The following is a 23,670-nucleotide window of genomic DNA, read 5'->3' on the forward strand; positions in this document are numbered from 1 at the left end:
TATCGCTATTGGCACTATAACGTTTTGGATTCTAGATCTGTGCTGTCAGATATAGTAGCCCCGTGTGGCTATTTATTTGTAAATTAGTCACATTGAATTGTAACTTAAATAAATTTAAGTTAAATGAAAAATGAGGGGCTCAGTAGGTTGAAGCTCTGACTGCACTGCCAGGGTGTTGACTGCATAGAGCCTGCTTGGGATTCTCTCTCTCTCTGCCCCTCCCCCATTGGAGGTTTTTTTTTTTTTTTTCCCCTCTCTCTCAAAATAAATGAACTTAAAAAAATTAAAAAAATAAGTGAAAAATGAAAAATGAAAAAGTCATTTCCTCTGTTGCTCAGGAGCTCCACGTGGCTCGTGGCTGGCATGCTGGACAGCACAGACATGGGAAAGGATTGCCATTGAGAGGCCCAGCCTGCAAACTGGGGGTTACGATTTTGGCTCCTTCTACCTGCAGGATACTTTTTGTCCTTCTCATTACAAAATTCAGTGAAGTCTTGAGGCCCACTGAAAATCTCAACCTGGTCTTTCCTTGCCCTAAAGACTGCTCCTAGGCTACTTCCCCAGCTAGACCAAGTGGAACTAATGTGAATGTCGTCTGTATGTGCTGACAATACTCGCAGAGGCAACTAGGCAGCCTGAGTAGTTCCTGGGGCACTGGGGATAGGTTTTCGCTGGATTGTGGTCTCTGAGGCTTGATTCCTCTTGTGACAGAGAGATCAAAGACATTTGCCAGTTGTTTAGGATTGGTTTATGGGTGTGTTGTGTGGTGAATTAACACAGATTATAATTGGCTTCTTTGGTGATCAAATCTATGGCGCAGATTGGCTTCCTTTGCAATGGGGCTTAAAGGAGCCAAACTAATCCAACCAGATGTTCACTTTAACATCTGTCTTTAAGAAAGCTTGATTAGAAAGGGCTGCCAGTGTGGTTCAGATGGTTAACTGACTCTTGATTTCGGCTCAGGTCACAATCTCAGGGTTTGTGAGTTTAAGCCCCACGATGGGCTCCTCACTGACACTGTGGAGCTTGCTTGGGATTCGCTCTCCCTCTCTCTCTGCCCCTCTCCTGCTTGAGCTTGCTCTCTCTCTCAAATAAATAAACTTTAAAATTTATATATGTGTATATATATATATATGTATATATATATATACATATATATATATATATATATATATATATATATAAGAAAGCTTGATTAGAAAGGTAAATCTATGTCATTGTTTTAAAAAAAAATTAAAAAGGGGGCACCTGGGTGGCTCAGTTGGTTAAGCATACTACTTCAGCTCGGGTCATGATCTTGCGGTTTGTGAGTTTCAGCCCCGCGTCGGGCTCTGTGCTGACTGCTCAGAGCCTGGAGCCTGCTTCAGATTCTGTGTCTCCCTCTCTCTTTGCTCCTCCTGTGCCCATGCTCTGTCTCTGTCTCTCAATAAGAAATGTTAAAAAAACAATTTGATTCTAAAAACATTAAAAAAAATGTTTTTAATGTTTATGTATTCTTGAGAGAGAGAGAGAGAGAGAGAGAGAGAGAGAGAGAGAGAGAGCATGAGTGAGGGAGGGGCACAGAGAGAGAGAGAGAGGGAGACACAGAATCCGAAGTGGGCTCCAGGTTCTAAGCTGTCAGCACAGAGCCCGACATAGGGCTCGGACTCACAAACCATAAGATCATGACCTGAGCTGAAGTCGGAGGCTTAACTGACTGAGCCACCCAGGTGCCCCATAAATCTATGTCCTTCTAAAGCATGCCCAAGTCACATAAAAAAGACTTCTTTTTATTATCTACAACATTGTTTCCTTTATTCATGTCAGCAAAATTTGACAGAGATTGGAAAAAAATGGTAGCAGGGAGATCAGGGGAGAAAGAGATCAGGCATGGACCCCCCACAGCAGTTTGAATTAGAGGGTGAGGGAGGAATTTCAGCTCATTTTACTAGTGAATAGTACTTACGTCATATTCAGAGTACCAAAAGGAATGGTAAGTTTGATGTGGGAGACCACGGGGAGTAGGCTGGGGCTGAGGGGAAGAGGGTTGTCCTACGTGAGGCCTACAGATAGCCCCTTGGGGGCACCAGGGACAGAGGGAGGGCCACTTCTCCTCCAAGCCTCATGGTTCCTGGTCTGGTATGAGGCTGGGTGGGAGGGACCTCGGGCAGAGTGTGTTTCCTTCAGCTGCTGGCCCCACTGATGCTGCGAAACAAAGCCGTCGGGTTCAGCAGCCTGCTTCCTGTCTCTCACTGGTGCAAGCACAGCTCGTCAGCAATGCGCTCCACCCCGTTCACGAGGGAACCCCAGGCAGCCGCTCAGAGGCCTCCCTCTCCCACTGCCAGCCCGGGTGTTGTGTGCCTACTGGCTGCAGGTCTGGATCCTGTGGTGCCGCCGTCACACTCCCCAGTGACGCGTGCTCAGGGACACACACTTATTGAGCACCTGTTCTGTGCCAGGCACTCAGTCCACACGGGTGAACAGGGGGCATGCGTGATTCCTGACCACTCAGTTTGTAGACCAGTTCACCATTGTCTCTTCCCTGGGCTGCTGGCCTGGTCTGTTCTTTGCTGCAAGCAGTGGCTCACGTGGGGGGCATGCTATGACTTAGCCATTTCCCCAGCCTCTGGCCTTCCCCCTCCCCGGTGGAGGCATGGTCTTTTGTGGTCATCTGTTATCAGCACCTCGGTCGGAAACATCAGGGAGTGCATCCTTCTCCCCGAGGGACTCTTCCGCCTACCACATCCATGAGCATAGATTGATCAGACACCCCTGAGCCAGGTTCTGTGCTGTAGTGTTGTGGGATAGGGAGGCATGAATAAGACAGTTTTGCCCTTAATTAACTTACCTGAGGATAATTCACAACATGAGGCAGAACGTGCCAGATCTTAGAAGTGAGGTGTCCTTGGGGCGCCTTGGTGGCTCAGTTGGTTAAGCGTCCAACTTCGGCTCAGGTCATGATCTCGTGGTTTGTGAGTCTGAGCCCCGCGTTGGGCTCTGTGTTGACAGCTCAGAGCCTGGAGCCTGCTTCCGATTCTGTGTCTTCCCCTCTCTCTGCCCCTCCACCCACTCTCACTCTGTCTCTCTGTCTCTCAAAAATAAATAAAACATTTTAAAAAAAATTAAAAAAAGAAAAGAAGTGAGTTGTCCCTGGGGAATGTTATAGGAGTCTCCTGGAGAGAGACTCAGTGTGGACAGAGGAGGCCTGGGTGGCTTCATGGAGGAAGTAGGATGTCAGACAAAGGGTCGGCTCATAAGGCAGAGAGGAGTGGGGCTGAGCACCGGCCTGGGGGTCACCCTCTATAGGGAGAGGTCATTCCCTCTGACCTAAAATACTTGCTCCTCCCTTACCCCTCCCCCTCCCTCATCTCCACCCCTCCCCTGCTGCCTTCTTTTCTATTTCCCTCCTCTTTCTTACACTCTGTCTTCATTTCTCACCCTCCTCCTCTGACTTTGCTGTGAACCCAGGCTCAGCCACCCTTTTGCTGGAGGGATGCCAGTCCTGTGACATTACCACACTGTAGCTTCCTTCTGAGGGCTGACCCTGCCAGGGCTCGGGCTCGGCCTGCCGGCTCCGGCCCGCCACTCTACTTCCAGCCTCGCTCCGTGGCTGGCCTGGCAGACCATCTTCTCAAAGGTTACTTTGTTTGGCCTCACAAAGGAAACACTATGGGACAAGGGTTTCTGAGGAGGCGGAGGCCTCCGGGTGCTGCCAGACCTCTGTGGCGTCTGCCTTTCCCTGTTTGGGAGCCATCACTGAAAGCTGCTTGTAGTAGACACTGTGGGGCCCCTCCAGCTGCTGTTAGGGCTGCTGATAATGGCTCACAAATGCCCCTTCCTTGGAATTATCTTCAGCTGACAGGAGCCGTCTTGCCCTCAGACCTTGGCCAATGACTGGTGGACAAAGGTTACACAAGACCATTCCCTTTGCCTCCAGGTGGAGCGGGCTCTACTCTCCAGATATTTGGAGCTGGGGCAGCTGACCTTGTGTTTACCATCCAGAAAGAAGCAGACATCTCTTTCCAAGGCAGCGAAGGTGTGTCTGAGTCTTGAATACCAGTGTATTCAAGTATAATTCAAGTACAATTCAAGTGTATTACTAGAGGATGGTGCTAGGATCACTGGCAGAGAGACTCATTGACCAAGGGCCGCTAGTCAGACCCACTGGGGTCCCTGGGGAGCAGAAGATGCCAGCTAGTGTCTGTTTGAGCCTATGCACCTCGCTCTCCTCCACCATCTTGGGGCCCATCCGCTCACACAGTGACATGATTTTCAGACCCGTTGAGGTTACTTCCCCTTGGCTCCCTGCCTTTCCTCTGATTAACAGTCAGATTTTTATTATTCATCCACTTCTTCCCGATTTGGAATCCTTGAGAATGAGTCACCTTTTCTTCTGAGTTTGGGAGAGCCAAGTTTTCAAGCCTTGTTAAGTGATTAGGGGGATGTAGCACTGAGAGTTAACACCTGCATTTAACCAACCTACCCCCCACCCCAATCTCTCTTTCCCATTCCTACATTCATGCAGTAAAGTGAGTAGGTCTTTCCTACTAGGGCTGATGGCTCTCTGCAGTACTGTGATAATACAACACAGGGCACATGCTGGTGAATGTGTGTGGTTCCCAGGATTTTTTTTTTCTTTTTTAATGTTTATTTACTTATTTTGTGTGTGTGTGAGAGAGAGAGAGGGAGAGAGAGAATCCCAAGCAGGCTCCAGGCTGTCAGCCCAGAGCCTGACGCAGGGTTTGACCTCACTAACCAAACCATGAGATCATGACCTGAGCTGAAATCAAGAGTCAGATGCTTAACCAACTGAGCCACCAGGCACCCTACCCAGGAACTTAACTAGGACATAAGTTCCATGGTAATAGGGACCTTTCCTGTCTCATTCACTGCCGAATCTCCAGTGCCCAGTGTGAGCTCAATAAATATTTGTTGCATAAATGGATAAAGAAACATTAATTGCATGCCTACTGTATTTCAGACGTTACGCTAATCCCTACCGACGGACAAATTGATATGTCCTCTCTCACTGTGGAGCTCAAAATCTAGAAAGAGAAACAGATAGGCAAGCAAATGGGCTGGTCATGAGGGTTAAGATAGAGGTATATGTAAGTGCTGAGAGAACACGTAGTAGACAGTTAATTTGCTCTGGGGAGGTCAGAAAAAGTTACGGAGAGGAAGGAACTTTTGAGTTGAGCTTTGAAAGGTAAGTGGGAGTTTGGTAGCGATCACAGGATGAAAGGGCGTCAAGGCAGAGCTAGCAGCATGAGGCTAGAAGGATAGAAGGTGGTGACGCTTCCGTGGGGGTGTTAATGAGTGGCCGTGGGAGGAGGGTGGATGAGGGTAAAGCTGGAGAGCAGGCTGAGCCGCGGGTTGGGGCCCCTCACCTGCTGCCCGCCCCCTCGGGCTGTGTGCTTTCAGGTCACGGGCAGTGCAGCTGTGGGGACTGTCTGTGTGACTCCGACTGGACCGGCTTCTACTGCAACTGCACCACGCGCACCGACACCTGCATGTCCAGCAACGGGCTGCTGTGCAGCGGCCGGGGCAAGTGTGAGTGCGGCAGCTGCATGTGCATCCAGCCCGGCTCCTACGGGGACACCTGTGAGAAGTGCCCCACCTGCCCTGACACCTGCACCTTTAAGAAGTGAGTGGGCAGAGAAGTGAGTTGGAGCCAGTCGGGTGCTAGAAGGAGGGAGGGGGCCCCCCAGGCTAGAATCCCCAACCCTCCAGGTTCTTATTCGCCAAAGCTTCAGGAGGAGGCGTCCGCTGCAGCTAAGAGGCTAGCTTTCCTCTTCCCACGGAAAAGTTTGGGCAAAGGTGGAGGTAGAGCCAACCATGCAGGGGCCAAAGTAGCACCCGCTGGACTCCAGTTGGAGAAACCCCTCTCCTGGGATGGCATCCTGAATCCCTGAGTTGGGAGGAAGGCTAAACCAGGGAACTTCTGGGGAACGTTTTCATGTTCCGATCCTGGGGGAGAGTTGGGCTGGAGTTATGAAGGATTCTGTGAAACAGGAGATGTTCGCTAGTACAAACTCCACTCATCTGGGGTCAGGGGAAGCTCCTGCCATTTCTCTTGCCACTTTAAGCAGGGCTGGGCTCATAGGCATGCGACCTGTGCATTTGTACAGAGCCCTGTGCTCAGAAGGGCCCCATGCTTGGTTTACTGCTCTGCCGGCACTGTCTTGTAATGCTTAGGGATTTTTGAACAAGGGGCCTGACATCTTCTTTTGTGCTGGGTCCCCAGATTACATGACCGGTTCTGCCTTTAAGGCTCCTGGAAGTGGCACACGCCTCACCTCCTGTCACACTCTCGGATGGGACATGAAGAAGTTTAATGAGGGGACTGGGGCCTTCTGCCTGCCAGGCCCTGCCTCTGGGTGAGGAGGAACTCCCACCCCTGAACTCCAGACCCGACCCTCTGGGTCCCCCAGAATTGTCTTACAGGGGTTTTTGTTTCGGTGTTTGTTTTCCGAGGTGGGGCAGCTTTCTGGTGTGTGGAGGTCAGAGCTGGACTGACACACACGTAGGTTTGCTCCTCTCTCGTCTTTTTTGTTTATTTATTTTTGAGAGAGAGAGGGAGACAGAGTGCAACTGGGGGAGGGGCAGAGAGAGGGACACATAGAATCTCAAACAGACTCCAGACTCTGAGCTGTCAGCACAGAGCCTGACGCGAGGCTTGAACTCGCAGGGCTCGAACTCAAAGACGGCGAGATCATGACCTGAGCCGAAGTCGGATGCTTAACTGACTGAGCCACCCAGGCGTCCCTCTCCTCCCTTGTCTTAATCTCTGTGTCGTCTCTCTTTTAGGGAGTGTGTGGAGTGTAAGAAATTTGACCAGGGAGACCTACATAAAGAAAATACCTGCAGCCGTTACTGTCGTGATGAGATTGAGACTGTGAAGGAGCTCAGTAAGTTCAGCATGTCTTAGAATCGCGCACATATGCGGCTGCTGAAGTTTTCAGTTGATCCCAGAACGTGTCTATGTCTCATCAGTAAAATGGAAGAGTAATCCCTGCCTCAAAGGCATGTTGTACAGACCTGATGCACACGAGGCACTTAATAAAGGCCAGCTTCCCTGAATCCTCTTGTGCCCTCTGCTAATTTGTTCCACAGTCCCTCCCCATTCTGCTGCTTCCTGGAACCCACAGACTCAGCAAGACCCTACAGACAACTTTTAAAGTATGTAGAAATCAACCCTAACTTGACCTCCCCAGGGAAAGGAAGACAATGCATCCCATTTTACGGATGAAGAAACCTAGGCTAGGTGACGTCAGTTTAGGAGGCTAGTAACCATTTACTGAGTTTACTTAACTGAGAGTGTTCAGCAATGCCCAGGCATACTGCTCTGCTGGTTTGGAGGGAAACCTTCACCCTTATGGATTTTAGCTAAAATCATAATGCTGTAGCCTTTTTTGGCTCTCTGGAGCCCTTCCTAGAATAAGACAGATAAAAATACAGTGGTGAGCAAAACTCTTGCCTGCAGTCATTCTAGTTTGAATTTCACCTTGACCGAAAAGGGGATAATCTTTGTTGCTGTCAGCGCATCTGATGTGGTTATCTGGGTCAGCTAGGCATTGGTTGGTCTAGGGAGATGGCAATCTCTCCTGAGATAGCTGTCTCTCACGAAGGCAGGAAACATGTTTTCAGTGAGAGCCACAGTGAGACACAGCCAGTCAGTCAGCTGGGGGCTGGGGGTGTTACAGAAAAGGGTCAGCTCTCTGGATCCTTTGGCTAATATCAGAAGTGGGGCTGGTGGGGGTGGTGGTGAGGGGCGTGATTTGGGGATTGAGTTTGAAGAGACGGCTTTTCCTCCTGAGGAGAATCGGTATGCTGTGATTAGCTCAGGCAGGTGAGACTGCTGAGAGAGATGTGAGATGTTTTTATTACCTAGACCAGAGGGGAATCTCTGGTTAGTTGAACGTATTTCTCTTACCCCCTACCCCCGTGCCATGATAATCATAAAGATAAATGCTTGTTTGTATGGAATTGTGTAACTTATAAAAGTTAGGCAAGTATCTTTTCATACACATGATCTTGTCTTTTTCTCAGCCACCTAGTAGAGTAGAACTGTGGTACTATTGTTATCTTCATTTTGCAGATGAGGAAACTGAATCTCAGGAAAGCTACATAACTTGCCCGAACAAGTTAAGCTTAGAACTGAATCTGGAAATCCTTACTCTTCCCACTGTACTCTTATACCACTGGTTTTCGGGAGGCTCATTGAGTTCAAGTCTGATACTATACTTGATCTTAGCCAAAAGGCCGAGAAGCAATCATTGAGTTCAAGTCTGGTATGCTCTGAGACTCCTGTTTTAGTTCTGTTCCATCACGTACTTGTGTTGACCTTGGTGCATTTGCTTAACGTCATCGTGTGTCAGTTTTACCTGTCTGGTTGCATCACTATAGGACGTGGTGCAAATGATAGAGGGGCACCTATAGTTTCCCTGTCAGAATAACAGGCTTCAGAATTAGAAGGGGTGAAGCCTACAAAAAAAGTGATGGGAGTCAGAGAAGAGAGGCTGGCTCTGGAGAGGAACACTGGATCAGACGCAGAAACGGAAGAAATGTAAGGGCTTTGCCAACAAACTATTGAGAATAGTTGAGCCAGGAGGGAAAGGAAAGAGAGGGAAGGGAACACCCTTCTGTATTAGGTACTGTTCACTTGACGTCATTTAGTTCTCCACCAGTGTTGTGAGGTGGGTTATCCTTTTCCTTTCATAGATGAAGAAAGAGCCAGTGAGGTCAAGTAACTTCCCCAATATTACGCAGCTGACAGGTGCTAGAGCCAGGCTTTGAATCACACTGTGTCATGTGTTCTGTCATGTCCCTTCCAAGGGAAGGAATACGAACCAAAAAGGGTCTAGGAGGGACAAAATTCAGCAGCGAGGGTCATCTAGAGGCAATTGCCAGGCACAACAGCCATCTCAAATCTAGGCATCTTGCCTAATGTCAGGCATAGGGTTTCCTGTTGCATGCTTTCTCAGAAGTCCCATGACTGGGGTTTGGGGATGGCCCCGTCTTCCAGGAATTGCCTTGTTTTTCACTCTCCCATATTTTCCCCTTCCTCAGAGGATACTGGCAAGGATGCAGTGAACTGCACGTACAAGAATGAAGATGACTGTGTTGTCAGATTCCAGTACTATGAAGACTCCAGTGGAAAGTCCATTCTCTATGTGGTAGAGGAGCCAGGTGCGTGAACCATCAGGGCCCCTGACGCTGCACCTATAGGGAGAGGGAGAGCCACGTTAGGCAGCAATTTCCACCCATTATGCCTCTTACACAGAACAGCCAAGTTAAGACTACCTTACAAGTGGTAAGTTAGGGCCTGTCATCTGGGTGTGGGAGATATTTAAATACCAATCTTAGTGAGAAAGTGACTTGCTAATTGAGGAGACAGAAAAAGAAGGTGGGTAAGGAAAGGAAGAAGGTAGATATGGATCCCACGAAGGGACAAAATACATCCTGGCATTTTTTTGAGGTGACAGTATTAAGAAGTGAGGAATTTAAAGTCTGGGACTCTTCAGCGTCCGCTCTACTTAAGGTCAGGTGGTTGCCAAGGGCAACCTGTTCGCTGCTTCAGAGGAAGGCCTGATGCTTTGAGGTGTTGACCTTACCAGGGTCACCATGAGACACAGTACTGGGTTTGAGGCACCAACCCACGGTGTTCTGAGCACTGAAAAGATAGTGCTTGCTCTCACAGCCTTCTGGAAGCAGGGGGAGCTCATCCGTCATACACAGACCAACCACAGGTTTGTCGCCATCCAGCGTAGTAGATTAGCTCGCTTCCCCTTACCACCCCCGTCTCCTTCCTTTCTCTTACACAACAGACGAAGCTATGAATCACTACACAATATTTTCGAGTACTTATTGTATATCAGGCAGTAGACTAGGTGCTGGGAATATAACAATAGATAAAGCAGATGTGGCACTCACAGGCCAGGGGGAGAGGGACATGTAAATTGATAGTGATACTGCTGAGGGACAAGGGCTGTGCCAAGGCGGGGGGTAGACAGGAGCTTCTATGAGTGAAGGAACAATGTCTGAAGGCAGAGACTAAGTCAGTTGGTTGCTCGTCAGTTGATTCCTACAGCTGTAGAAATTTCTTCAAATCCTCCTTCAGACCAGGGTCCAGCAAACACTTTCTGTTCAGGGCTAGGGGTTAAATATTTTAGGCTTTGGCGGCACCTGGGTGGCTCAGTTGGTTAGGTGTCTGACTCTTGATTTCAGCTCAGGTCATGATCTCACGGTTCATCGGTTTGAGCCCCACATTGTGCTCCGCACTGACAGTGTGGAGCCTGCTTGGGATTCCCTCTCTCTCCCTCTCTCTCTCTCTCTCTCTCTCTCTGCCCCTCACCCACTCGTGCTTTCAATCTCTCTCAAAATAAATATTTTAGGCTTTGTGGGCCTTGTGGTCTCTGCCATGACTACTCTGCCATTGTAACAGGAAGGCAGCCATAGTCTATATTTAATGCACAAGCCTAAGTATATTTAGAAAGACAGGTGGCAAGCCACATTTGGCTCCCAGACAATAGCTTGCTGGCCCCTGCTTTACAAAAGTGGGTCTCAAACTTTTCTATGTTCCCCTTGTTAAAAAATCGAGAGTCCTGAGCCCCATGCTGCTTCCATGAGCCTCTATGTTCTTTTTATTTGATTTTTTATTACATTTTTAAATGTTTATTCATTTTTTGAGAGAAAGATAGAGCACGAGTCGAGAGAAAGATGGGAGGGGCAGAGGGAGAGTGAGACACAGAATCCGAAGCAGGCTCCAGGCTCTGAGCCCAATGCAGGGCTCAAACCCATGAACTGTGAGATCATGACCTGAGCCAAAGTCAGACACTTAACCGACTGAGCCACCCAGGTGTCCCCAGCCTCTGTGTTCTTGAATAGTGCTCCTGGCAGTTGTGAGACGCCCCAATATTTGAGTGCCTCTGCTTTGGACACATCACTTCCCCTAGTGAGCCTTCTCAGACCTCCTCCATCATCCTTTCTTCTGATTTGGTTGGGTGCTCCTGTTTGAGTCCCAGAGCAGTTGTGTTTCCCTTAGATGGGCCTTCATTCCACCATTAACTTGCTTCTTTAATCACCCATCTCCCTCAGTAGATCACGTGCTCCACGAACACACGAACCATCTGTCTTATCTATTGTTATATCTCCATACTTGGCTCAGTCATCTACAGAGAAGATACTTAGTAAACGGGTTTTGAATGAGTTACTAGGACTGATTATTCGAGTTGACAGGCGGGCTTGCATACCTGTTGATACCTGCTCGGAGAACTTTGGCTGCTTGGAGAAGGAAGCAGGTGACAGTGGAAAGAAGCTCTACTACATCCAGGTCAGCCAGGGTGTTGCTGGCTGCATGGGTACCGGAGAGCATGGCGCCCCCTACCGTGATATTGTTCACCTGCCTTTCCCAGGGCTCTCACCCTTCAGGAGGGAGAAGGAAGGTAAAGGAAAGGGTATGACCTTAGTTTGATTTAGCGACTCAAGGGAAAGCTGACATGGGAAGGGGAGAGGGCAGAGTCTGGGTATGTATCTGTGGGGGAGCACATGTGGATTATTTGGCCATGACCCCTCACATTTTCCCGCCCACCTGTGTTAACGCGTTTCATGGATTTTTCCACACCCGCCCTATTTGCACCTTTGTGCTTTCTCATTTCTGAAGGGCAGTACGTTCTTGCTTTGGGGTTTAACGTTACTTCATCTCTGCTATAACAATCCTTGCAGGTGCTTCTGCTGTAACACCAAAATCTTTTGGCTTGATATTCTTAGACTGGAATCCACTACCTGGAATTATGGGGCAGAAAGATGGTGATAACCTGAGCTGTACAAATAACCCCCCAGGGTGGGGGGTGGAGTAGCTTTTCTGATGTAGATCCCATCCTCCACATGAGGAGATGGGCCCCAGACCCATATTCCCTATCTTGTTGCCCTGGAATTCTGAATTTGACCTCTCTTCTCACCTACCGCCCCCAACTATTTTCAGGGGTTCTGGCTTTGTGCAAAATGTGTCATCTGAGGTCCCAGGGCATAGGAGGGGATTATTCTCATTCTCTTCCCCAACTCATGCCTTTACGGATGGTCTCCCTGAAGGGCTGGGCCACTGTAAGGCAGTAGAGACAGTACTGCCAAAGGGCTTGGCCTTGACTGGGTGGTGTTCAGCCTACTATGTGGAGTGGGCTCCGCTGAGCTGGGTCCTTATCACTCCCAGGTAGAGTTGCCTCGTCGAATACAATATGTCCCATTCAACATTTAGTACCTACTTAGGCTGAAAAATTATTGTTTATCTGAAATTCAAGTTTAACTGGATTTCCTGTGCTTTTGCCAAACCTGCTAGCCCTGCCCAGTCTTTCCTGACCTTGGGTCGCCACGATGGGTCCTCATCACCGTGGCTGAGAGATCTCTCTAGAGACCAGCTGATCTCGTCATCTTCTTCCAGGAATCCTGCCATCTACTCCTTTCAGGACAAATGCTTAATAGATGTTTTTGCCTGAAGACCTCTTGACATTCTACCTGTCCCGCCCATACTGACATGCAGAATTGAAGAGATTTCACTCTGAGGTTTGAGGGTCAGCCCTCTCTTCCCAAGAATTCATGATTGTTGTTCCCGGAAGAGCTGGTGCCCTTCACTCCTGGGAACTCAGACACTGGAACCTCACAGCCTCTCTCCAGATGCTCCTTTAATTATAGACGGGTTATAATTTGGTAGCTTGGGAAATAGCCAGCTTGGGTCTGCATCGGTGGTTGTTTTTGGGTCATGTGTGGTGAGCATAGGGTGTATGTTTAGAGAAGAAGGTGGGAGACAGTGTGGAAAGTGGGCATGACCACCTCTCCAGACCCATCAATACCCATATATCCAAACACCTAATTACATAACACCTGAGAAGTTACTGGAGTGAGGTCACCCATCAGACACCTGTGGTTTACGGGAAGCAGAGCTCTGCAGAGCACAGTCCGCTTGGTCTTCAGAGGGGTGATGCACCTCTGTCTGTGTTGGTTGTTGACTAGGGTTGAACAGGAAGTCGGCTTTCAATAGGGTTAGGATTAAAGATGACGAAATATTTTGGGAAGGAACCCAAAATATTGTCTGGGTTGGCAGGCTTCCTGGTCTCTAAGTGTGCTAACAAGGTCATTAGGTTCCCAGCCCTCAGAGATGTACATATCCAAACCAGAGAAACAAATACAAATGCCTAAGGAGCTAGGTAAATAAGTTAGTGAAAACAGTCAGGTGTAACAAGAACACGAGTAATAACAGTAGCTGATAGTTATTGAGCACTGAGTCTGTGCTAGGCAGAGTTCTGAGTTCTTTAAATATATTTAACTTATTTATTTTTACAGGTTTCTTTTTTTTAAATATTTATTTTGTGGGAGAGAGAGAGAGAATGTGCACGAGTTGGGGAGAGGGGCAGAGAGAGAGAGGGAGGGAGAATCCCAAGCAGGCTTCATGATCAGCATGGAGCCTGATGCCTGGTGGCTCAGCTGGTTAGGTGTCCTGCTTCAGCTCAGCTCACGATCTTGCAGTTCGTGGGTTCAAGCCCCTATAGGGCTCTGTGCTGACAGCTCAGAGCCTGGATCCTGCTTCAGATTCTGTGTCTCCCTCTCTCTCTGCTCCTCCCCCACTCATGCGCACTCTCTCTCTCTCTCAAAAATAAATAATCATTAAAAAAATAAATAAGTTGGGGTGCCTGGGTGGCGCAGTGGGTGTTCGACTTCAGCTCAGGTCACGATCTCACAGTTCGTGAGATCGAGCCCCGTGTTGGGCTCTGTGCTGACAGCTCAGAGTCTGGAGCCTGCTTCGGATTCTGTGTCTCCCTGTCTCTCTGCCCCTCCCCCATACATGCTCTGTCTCTGTCTCTCTCAAAAATAAATAAACGTTAAAAACAATTTTTAAAAGTATATATTTAACTATTCTTCATAAGTTTTGGAATTCAGTGCTATTACTTTCTCCATTTTAAACATGGAGAGATAGGAAACAGACACCCAGAAAGGTTAAATAGTTTATCAAAGGTCACATAGCAAAGTAAGTTGTCAGCCAGGATTCGAACCCTGGCGGTCTAGCTCCAGAGCCCACAGTAGCACAGCCTCCATGACAAGTTACATGTTGCCTCTGTTTAGTGGAGAAAAGAGGGTGGTGGCAAGTCTGGCAAACTAGAAAATGTGTCCCATCTAAAGGGGACAGCAGCTACTCACATCTAACCAGGGCTGCCCTGTGGGTGCAGTGTTTCCAGACCTTTTCATTTATGTTTAAAAAAATTTTTTTTTACTTTTATTTATTTTTGAGAAACAGAGTGAGACAAAGCATGAGCAGGGGAGGGGCAGAGAGAGAAGAAGACACAGAATCTGAAGCAGGCTCCAGGCTCTGAGCAAGCAGTCAGCACAGAGCCTGATGCAGGGCTTGAACCCACGAACTGTGAGATCATGACCTGAGCCGAAGTTGGACACTCAACCGACTGAGCCACCCAGGCGCTTCTATTTATTCATGTTTTTAAAGGGAAGAAGAAGAATCTGAAGTTTTAGGGGGATAATCTCCTGATTATTTAATGCTGCCAACAAAATAAAAATTTAATCAAGCTTTTGTTTTAAATCCAGTAGAGTTAACATAAAATCAACTTTTTAATAAACACTTAAGTAGGTTAGATTCTACCGGGGGTGACCTGCTTATGACCTCTAATTTAAACTACTCAGGACAGATTATTGCTGTCTTAAATATTGGTACCCCCCCCCTTTTAAAAATTTTGATTTATTTTGTAAGCCCTGTTTCCCTCAGAGAGATTTCTAGTAATTTCTTACTTGGTCAAGTTGCCTTTACAACATCCCTGCTCTGTGCTCTCTCCTGACAGAGTGTCCCAAGGGTCCTGACATCCTGGTGGTCCTACTCTCAGTGATGGGGGCCATTTTGCTCATCGGCCTTGCTACTCTGCTCATCTGGAAGCTCCTCATCACCATCCATGACCGGAAGGAGTTTGCTAAATTTGAGGAAGAGCGAGCCAGAGCAAAATGGGACACAGTAAGAGCCGGGGCTGGGCATTTTCTTAAGTCATTGGTTTGAGAGCCTCAACTGGAAATAGTAGGTACTTAGGGGAGCCAGGTTCAGCCAGCACCATAATTTCCCAGTTAGTCTCTGTTGTGGAAATTGGGAGATGGTCCTGTTGTCTTTATTCCTGAAAACCACCTGAGTCTCTCCCTGCCACACAGTGACCATAGGTCCCATTGGTGAGAACTGACTGAGTACAGGTAGGGCCCAGCTCTGCTCTGGACACTGACATAATCAAAAGGAAACATATTCTCTAATTGAGGAAGACAGGACAAATGATGGGGGGGGGGCGTTATTATTGCCAGTTTGTAGATAAGAAAACTGAGCACAGAGGTTCAACGGCTTGCCCAATTGTGGGAGGGAATCAAGTTATGATAGAAATTACTCTTTGAGCCAGCCTCTTAAAACATATCCTCTCTGCAGTTTATTCTGATTGCATTCAATCAAGCATCTATTGAGAACTTTCTATATACTTAATTTTGCTCTGTTCTCCTTTGGCTCATCTTCCACATTCTGACTTTTTTTTCTGGACCTTCCAAAATGGCTGTTTGACTCCACGAATGTCTAGCGGGAGGCTGAAAGTTTGTTCTCATTTGATGGTCACCTCAGGCCTTGGTACTCAAGGGTCCCAAGAAACTTGAGATGTTTCTGTTCGTACAGTGTAGAAATCTGGAATCTCAGCGGCACATGAGAATGTGTTGTATTTCTTGAAATGGGACTCCTAAAGACGGCCAGATCTTATGGGATTTATCACTTTTTGTTAGAAAATAATTTGGGCAACCCAGTGAGGGTCTTATTTTTTCCTGCTAACATGACAGTGGGTAGCGCTTGGAAGGATGAGATGAGAACAAATTAAAATTATTTTGAGTGAAAGCTATCCTCTCTGTTTCAGCTACCACCTGCTACATTTCTCGTCTCTGCCCGCATCCCCGAGCATAGTCACAACAAAAGAAAAAAAAAAATTGGGGAAGGGCAAAAGAGAGCATTCAGGAGAGAAGCAGGAAATAGATACTGGCTACAAGTGGTACTGAGGTGTTTGGGGATCACCAAAAAGTAATGGGTTGAATTCAACCCCTTCGAAACAGCAGCACAATGGCATTCCACTTTCTCTCTCCTCTGATTTCCTACCCACTCCCATCTCAGGAGCGAATATGGGGTTACAATGAGCATTGAGCGATTCATGGATGGTGTAGCCCGGAGAAAGGTGTCTTGGGTAAACTCTTCAGGTGAAATGTAATCGTTGAGGGCAGGGAAGAATTGAGGAATTCACTGTAAGACACATTTCTGTTCTCTCCGCAGGCCAACAACCCACTGTATAAAGAGGCCACATCCACCTTCACCAACATCACCTACCGGGGCACTTAATGACAAGCAGTCATCCTCAGTTCACTGTCAGGCTGTCCCAGAATTATGGACACATCTGCTGTCATGTTTACAGGGAATGAAATCTGTGGGGCAGGATCGGGGGCTGGGAGTGGGGTGGGTTACAAGACTGTCAGTATGTGGAGGTGTGGGTTTCTGTGCGTGTGTACGCGTGAGTGTGCTGCATGTGGGGGAGTGTGTAATTTAAAACTTGAGGTGTGTCCAGACACGTGGAGCTCCTCAGCCTTTGTCCGCAGAATGCCTCCTTCAGGGATCCTTCCTGCTTAACCTTAGGGTGACCCATGTAGCTGAGCAGGTACTGTTCATTACCTCAGTGAGAAGCCAGCTTTCCTTTTCTGGCCATTTCTTCCGAAGAGAAGGGCAGGGCTGAGCCTCTCATTCCAGAGGAAGGGGCCTTGACTCTGCCTTGAGTTTACGGTTCTTGGGTCCGACGCTCAGCAGCTCTGATAGCAAATGCTGGGCTCTGCAGCCTTGTTGTGTCATCTGGACTTTGATCTCCTTTGCCTTCCCTCAGGCTGAAGGAGAAATCAGAAGCAAGCGGAGCCATCGGAGTTGCCTATGTCTTTCGCTATCCCCTCAATCCAGTATGGTTCTCTCACAAGGGGAGCCCTTGCCAGCAATTCTGTTGGGAGTGAGGATGGGAAGGCCACTCAGGGGTCATGCATGGCCTGGATGAATGTGCCAGAGTCCCCCAGTTCATAATCATCACCCTTCAGATTTGTCTCCTTGGCACCCCACACTAGAAGTTCGATTGGAGGACGCGTGTTACCCTTAGACCAGCATCACCTCTTTACCTTCTACGTCCACACTCTCACTGCTGTAGACATTTGCTACATACTGGGAATTTCTTTCATGACCGGACGCTTTTCCTCCCAGGGAGAGTGCTGTGATGAGAGCCAGAGACCTGGCCCCACCCTTCAGGCCCTCTGCCCCTTGTCCAAGGCACCCCCCCCGCCCCTACACCCAATCTGGTGCTTCTGTGTGCTACATCCATCCATGGGGCTGATTGCACTTATCTACCTCTTGGCTGTCTTGTGCAGGAATCATTCCCATGGGTCTCTGAGTCTGCTGGGCATATGTGCCACATTTAGAATGATGGGCCAGTTGGATCAGCGTGTGTGGCCTATTCTCCTATGGGCTGGACAACCTCATTCTAACTCAGTCTTTAATCTGAGAGGCCACAAGTGCAGTTTTATTTTATTTTTCTCATTGGGTCACCTGAAACCATGATGAGGCTTGCTTAATCTAAAGGAATACGTACAGAAACACATTTGCATTATATTTTGTAGTTTTATTTGAGGAGGAGGAGGAGCATATTAAAAAAAAAAAAACAACAACAACCCCACACAGACTTGGGATGGATACAGACCCTCCCACTTGGCATCATTCATAGGGAGTTGCTGCCCATTTGCTGGATCTGTAGGGGCTCTCTCATCCTGGGAGCCTGTGGGGATGGCCCCACGGGCATGCTGGGCCATTTCTGAGCAGAAGGGGTACAAGTGGTTCTTTTCTCCTAGCAGTTGCTTCCTTGGTGTTCACATTGGTCTAAACATTAACAACCACCCTCACCCCCCATTCATCAAGAAAAAGGAAAGAGCTATAGACAGTGGTCTGACGATCAGAAAATGTAAGCCCTGGCCACATTGTTGCAGCTGAGGAAGCTTTACCCTTAATTAAGGCAAGCCTCTCTTCCTTCCCTTCGGGGCTCCGTTTTCTAGTTTGAAAAATGATAGTTTGGACCAGCCAGTCTGGAAGGTGTCTTTCCATATCGATAATCTGAGATGCTGGGACTTACTGTGGCATCAGACATACAGTCAAGATTCCGTGAGATGTTGATACTACTTTTTTTGTTGTTAAGTTGGGAGATCTGAGAGACCGGCTTTTGCAAGAGCGGATGTCATTCCACATCACCTTTCTCAATGAAAAAGCCTCATTCTGGCCTCTCTTAGAGCCCCTTCTCCGATGTTTGTTAGCAGTCACATTTCCTATGTAGCACTCAAGCTCCACTTAGTTTATTATTCCTTAGCTCACTTTGCACACGTTTGCATCCACATATAAGGGAGAGGAATCCATTAAGAAGTAGCTGAAATGTGTATTCTGTATTCGTGTGTTAACACTGAGAATAAGCCTTGGAATTAGGAGTAGGGCAAATGACTGAGCCTTGTCTCACCCATGGATTACTCTTTACTGAAAGGGATAGTAATACAGTAGAGGGGTAAATGGGGGAGGGGAGGGTCGATAATGAATCCAAGAAGTTTAGAACCTAACTATACCCTCTGGCTACTGAGACAAGAGTCCATTAAAGCAGTAGTTGGACCTTTTCTTTAGATAAGATGGTTTATATGAAGACACTATATCAAAGGAGGAAGAACATATATTTAAAGGATGAAAAAATCAGTAGGACTCTTCTCTGAGCTTCTGGAAGGAGACTCCTAGGCTTTAAAACGGCGCCGGGTGGTCCAGTTAGGTGTTTGACTTTGGCTGAGGTCATGAACTCGCATTTCGTGAGTTCCAGCCCCACATCAGTCTCTGTGCTGACAGCTCAGAGCCTGGAGCCTGCTTCGGATTCTGTGTCTCCCTCTCTCTCTGTTCGTCCTCTGTTCACGCTCTCTCAAAAATAAATGAAGATTAAAAAAAAAAAAAGACCAATACTCTTTGTATGCGGGGAGAACCTGTAGCTGTGTTTGCGAGACAGCAAATGGCAGTCAGTTTGGGCATCACGTAGGGTGAACATCTAAATAGTATTTTGGTATCAGCACAGCCCAAAGAAGTTATTTATTTGTGCTCAGCTCATCTGGAGAGAATTTATGTTCAGTCTCAGGGTGTGTGGATAGTAATGGGAAGCTTGGGATGCTCCTGACAAGTTGTCACATAACGAATCCCATCTTTCTCTCTCAGATATTCCTAGACCATCCATGATTTCAAGATCCTTCTCTTTGTTAGGTATTCCTGGTTGAAATGACTTAAGTGCCTTCCTGACTTCCTAACCACCCCCTCTGTTTGAATTGTGCAACAGTAAATTAAATGTGCTTTCCAAAAAGAATTGACCTAAGGCTGCCCAGTTCTTCCTGTGTTGTTATTTCTGTTTTCTTTGGGTGAAAAGAGTAAATGTCATCGCCTCAAAAATGATTATTTTAGAACAAGCCTGTTTCCAAATGTAACCAAATGATGACCACCACGGGGACTGAAGTTTACTCCAGAACCCAGAGCGTTTCTTTAGACTTTCATAATGTTTTCAGACTGAGTAGGTTATTGCTGTTCTAAGAGTTGGAGTTTTTTGTCTTTTAATTGGGGATTTTTTAGGAACTTCTGCAATCTCAATAGAACAGACTGTCAGTTTAGCCTAGGTGTTGTTTGCAGGAGGCATAAATCAGTACAATAAAGGCTTGATGGCAGATTATTGACAGGATCATTTAAATGCCCAGCTTTAGGGGGAAAAATGCCCAACTTCTATTTAAGGAATTGGGTCTCAAAATGTGGTTTGAGGACCAGCAGCCTCCATATCACCTGGGAAGTTGTTAGGAATAAAAATGCACAGGCCACGCCCCAGGGCTACTAACTCAGAAAATCTGAGATGGGGCCGGGCCCAGTGTTGTGTTTCAGCAAGCCCTCCCTGTGATTCTGCTGCTGAATCAAGTTTGAGAACCATTGACTTAAGAAGTCACTTACCTGTCCTTCTGGCTTACTAAATTTGCAATTTAGTCATCTCAGTTCCTAAAAGATTATGAATATAGCTTGGCGGGTATATTAAGAGAACCAAATATCTACCCACACAAAATGAAAATCCACTTTTGATCCATTTTCCAAATTAAGTGATCAGAGGCTTCTGGTTCCCTCACAGCCACAAATTCCCATGAAAAACTAAAAGAAGTACTAGATCAAAATCACAGGGAAAGAAACCCAACTAACAGGATACTTGGCAGGCACCTAAGAAAACCTTTTATTCACAGGAGATGGGATGAATATCGAAATTATTAGCATTATCACTTTATAGGGTAAGACTCTAGAATTTGCAACTTCACTTTCTGCTATTTAAAATGTATTGAGCATCGACAGTGTGGGGTTGAAGTACTTTATAGCACACTCATCATCTTTGCCTTTGGGTCTTACATTCCTTAAATAACGTGCATTTTAAAAAAAACATTACAGTGCATGACGTCGTAAAAGGATTATGTGAACACACACTGAGACCTTTTATGGTGAAATTTTGTAGGTACACTGTGTTTTATTTACTTCATGGTAACTGATGAATAAATATCTGGGTAAAATGGAGGACTTTATGTGAAAATGAAATGAAAAGCTATATATCAAATCATATTTGTAATCAATTTGTAACTCTTGGCCTGTATAGTCTGAACTCTATAGTAACAGCCATGTAATGACCACTGGGATCAATTACAAGCAAGTTGTCTTGGAATTACAGTGCATTCATTTTTCACACTGATGTAAGGAAACTAACATGCTGTGCAAGAAAACCATTTAATGCTTGTTGAAAAATAATTTCTATTTGGTTTTGTAACATATCTCTTGAAATATCTATTTCTGATATTTTGTAGTTTGACTAAAGCACACAGGCAGTTTTAAATGCTTGTGATTGGGGTTATCTATATTGTTAAATTTTAAGGGGTGCCTGGATGGCCCAGTCGGTTAAGTGTCCGACTCTTGGTTTTGGCTTAGGTCATGATCTCACGGTTTGTGAGTTTGAGCCCCACATTGGGCTCTGTGCTGATGGTGCAGAGCCTGCTTGGGATTCTCTCTCTCTTCCTCTCTCTCTGCCCCTCCCCCACTTGCTCTGTCTCTTTCACAAAAATAAACTTAAAACATTTTTTTAAAAATCCACTTAATGAGACTATCCAAGAATAGTTAGCATGTGAAAAGAAAATTATAGGTCAGTTAACATGATTGTGTTCCTTGCGATTGCTGCCATAGTGCTGTCTCTCTAAACTTTTGCACAGAGAAGACATTTTCCGTCAGCTGTGTATTTTCTGACAATACACGGGAGAATGCTCACAGAATAGAAGCATTTAGAAAGCAACATTTAGGAGATTTAACAGCCTTCAGGCAAAATCTCCACAGTAAATTGTTCTTTATCAGTGTCCCTGAAAACAGCTTTGTAAGAAAAAAAAAATTTCGCAATTCATTGTGGTTTTTTTTTTTTTTTATTAGTTGGGTTTTCCTGTGACTCATACAATTGGCATGATTTCTTTGGAGAGATCAGAGTGCTGGGTGTGTAAATATCATTCGGTGGCCAATGAAGAGATTAGTTAGGAAAAATGTTAATGGATCTATGCTCAACTTTGCTTCTCCTGACCCTTATAATCCCCCATTGTGCCAGAGGTTGCTAATTGTGCCCCCATATGTGTTTTCCTCTTCTCACATAAAGTCAGAACTCCTCATTTCCAGTTGGACACATGGCTGCCTGGAATAGATACTATGTCTCCAAGCTTCTCGTGCAGCTAGGCTGCCCTGTCCATCTTGTAGACAGATGTAAATGGAAGAGGTGCATACCACTTCCATCGTGAGCCACTTAAGAAGGGAGCATGCCTCTCCTCTCCCCTTCCTTCTTCAGGTAGGCCCACTGTAGAGATAATAGCTAGAACTTAAGCAGACCTCACGGATCAGGATGGGACCTGAGGGATTGTGGTAGTTATCTATTGCTGCATAATAAATTATCCCACGATTTAGCAGTTTAAAACCACAAACGCGATCTTGCAGTTTTTGTGGCATGTCAGATGGCTTCTCCCTAAGTGCAGAAGCCAAGAGAGAGCCAGGAGGAAGCTGCAATATCTCTTGTGACGTAGTTTGGTACGTGTCACATCAGCATTTCCACCATACTCTATTCGTTAAGTAGCCCGCTACAACTAGTCCATACTCAAGAAGCGTGGATCAGATGCCACTTTTTTTTTTAAAATTGTTTTAAATGTTTACGCTTTGAGAGAGAGAGAGACAGAGACAGAGTATGAGTGGGGAAGGGGCAGAAAGAGAGAGAGGGAGACACAGAATCTGAAGCAGGCTCCAGGCTCTGAGCTGTCAGCACAGAGCCCGATGCAGGGCTAGAACTCATGAACCTAGATGCCACTTCTTGAAGGTATGAGCGCTGTGGTAGATAAAATTGTTGCCCCTGCCCATCCCCCTCTCCCAAAGGCACCCATGTTCTAATCCCCAGAACCAGCGAATATGTTACCTGGCATGGAATAAAGAATTTTGCTGATGTAATTAAGGGCAGAAACAGGGAAATTTCATGGATTATGTGGATAGCCTTAACACAATCATAAGGGGGTCAGAGTGAGAATAGGAAATGTAATGATGGAAACAGGTCAGTGTGAGGTTGCCACGAGTCAAGGGATGCAGAAGCCTCTAGAAGCAGGAAAAGGTAAGGAATAGATTTTCGTTTAGAGCCTCCAGAAATGCAGCCTTTGTAAGGCCAATTTTGGACTTCTGACCTCCACAAATGTAATAAGTTGTTGTTGAAGTTTGTGGTAAGTTGTTATAGTAACAAGAAACTAATACACCAAAGAACTTGTGGACATAGTTCAAAACTGCTACAGTCCACCCTCTGGTCACTACTTATTCATAGTTCCCTCACTTGCAACAAGTGCTCCCCCTTCCCAAGGACCCCCCAAGGTCTTGTCTCATTATAGCATTCACTCAAAGTCCAGAGTCTTGTCCTCTAAATAGGTCCTGGGGCAGAGGAGTCTTCTTGGATATAGTTCCTTACATTTGGCCACTTGAGTATAGTGCCTCTTAATCTGAAGTCCTGTGAACTAAAGGAAAAAGCTATATGCTCTCTTCCTGCAACAACCAATTAAAATGGCAGGACAGATAGGGAGACATTCCAGTTTCAAGGGGCAGAAAACAGGTTTGCAGAAGCCCCCAGTCCATAGCAGTTCTGAAAGTCACTTGGTATAGGCTGGCAGTTCCATATGAAAGGCCTGGGAATAATTCTCCATGGATTTTCATTCTATCTTCTAGACTTTTGGTTTTACCCTTGAAGCCATCTTTATCCATTAAAGGTAGCATATATTTACATGGAAATAGTTTTCTCAGCCTGCTTCCTGCTTATAGAGCTTGAGGGTCCAAAGACCTCTTTCCTTTCACGCTCTGACTCCTTCAGCCCAAGCTGGCAGTGTTTCTGACAATTACAATACTCTTTAAAAAAAATTATGAATCTCCTGCAAATCTTGATTGGGTTTCAGTCCCATAAAATAAAAGTCCTACCCATAGATATCTTTGAGCTAAATCTTTTGCTACCTCGGGCTTCTGCAGAAGGACAAAAG

The 23,670-nt window shown here is 46.5% G+C and overlaps 1 protein-coding gene across 1 annotated transcript in view; it reads left to right on the forward strand.

Annotated features, from left to right (window-relative positions):
• Positions 1–19,436, forward strand: part of ITGB3 (integrin subunit beta 3) — a 55,503-nt gene extending 36,067 nt beyond the window's left edge. The window contains exons 11-15 of the mRNA XM_043584900.1: positions 5,401–5,623; positions 6,787–6,887; positions 9,049–9,168; positions 14,817–14,983; positions 16,310–19,436. Of these exons, the coding sequence (XP_043440835.1) occupies positions 5,401–5,623; positions 6,787–6,887; positions 9,049–9,168; positions 14,817–14,983; positions 16,310–16,375 (677 nt within the window). The 3' untranslated portion in view covers positions 16,376–19,436. The remainder of the gene's footprint in view (positions 1–5,400; positions 5,624–6,786; positions 6,888–9,048; positions 9,169–14,816; positions 14,984–16,309) is intronic.
• The last annotated feature ends 4,234 nt before the right edge of the window (positions 19,437–23,670 follow it).

Source organism: Prionailurus bengalensis, chromosome E1 (genome assembly GCF_016509475.1).
Source record: "Prionailurus bengalensis isolate Pbe53 chromosome E1, Fcat_Pben_1.1_paternal_pri, whole genome shotgun sequence".
Lineage (NCBI taxonomy): Eukaryota > Metazoa > Chordata > Mammalia > Carnivora > Felidae > Prionailurus > Prionailurus bengalensis.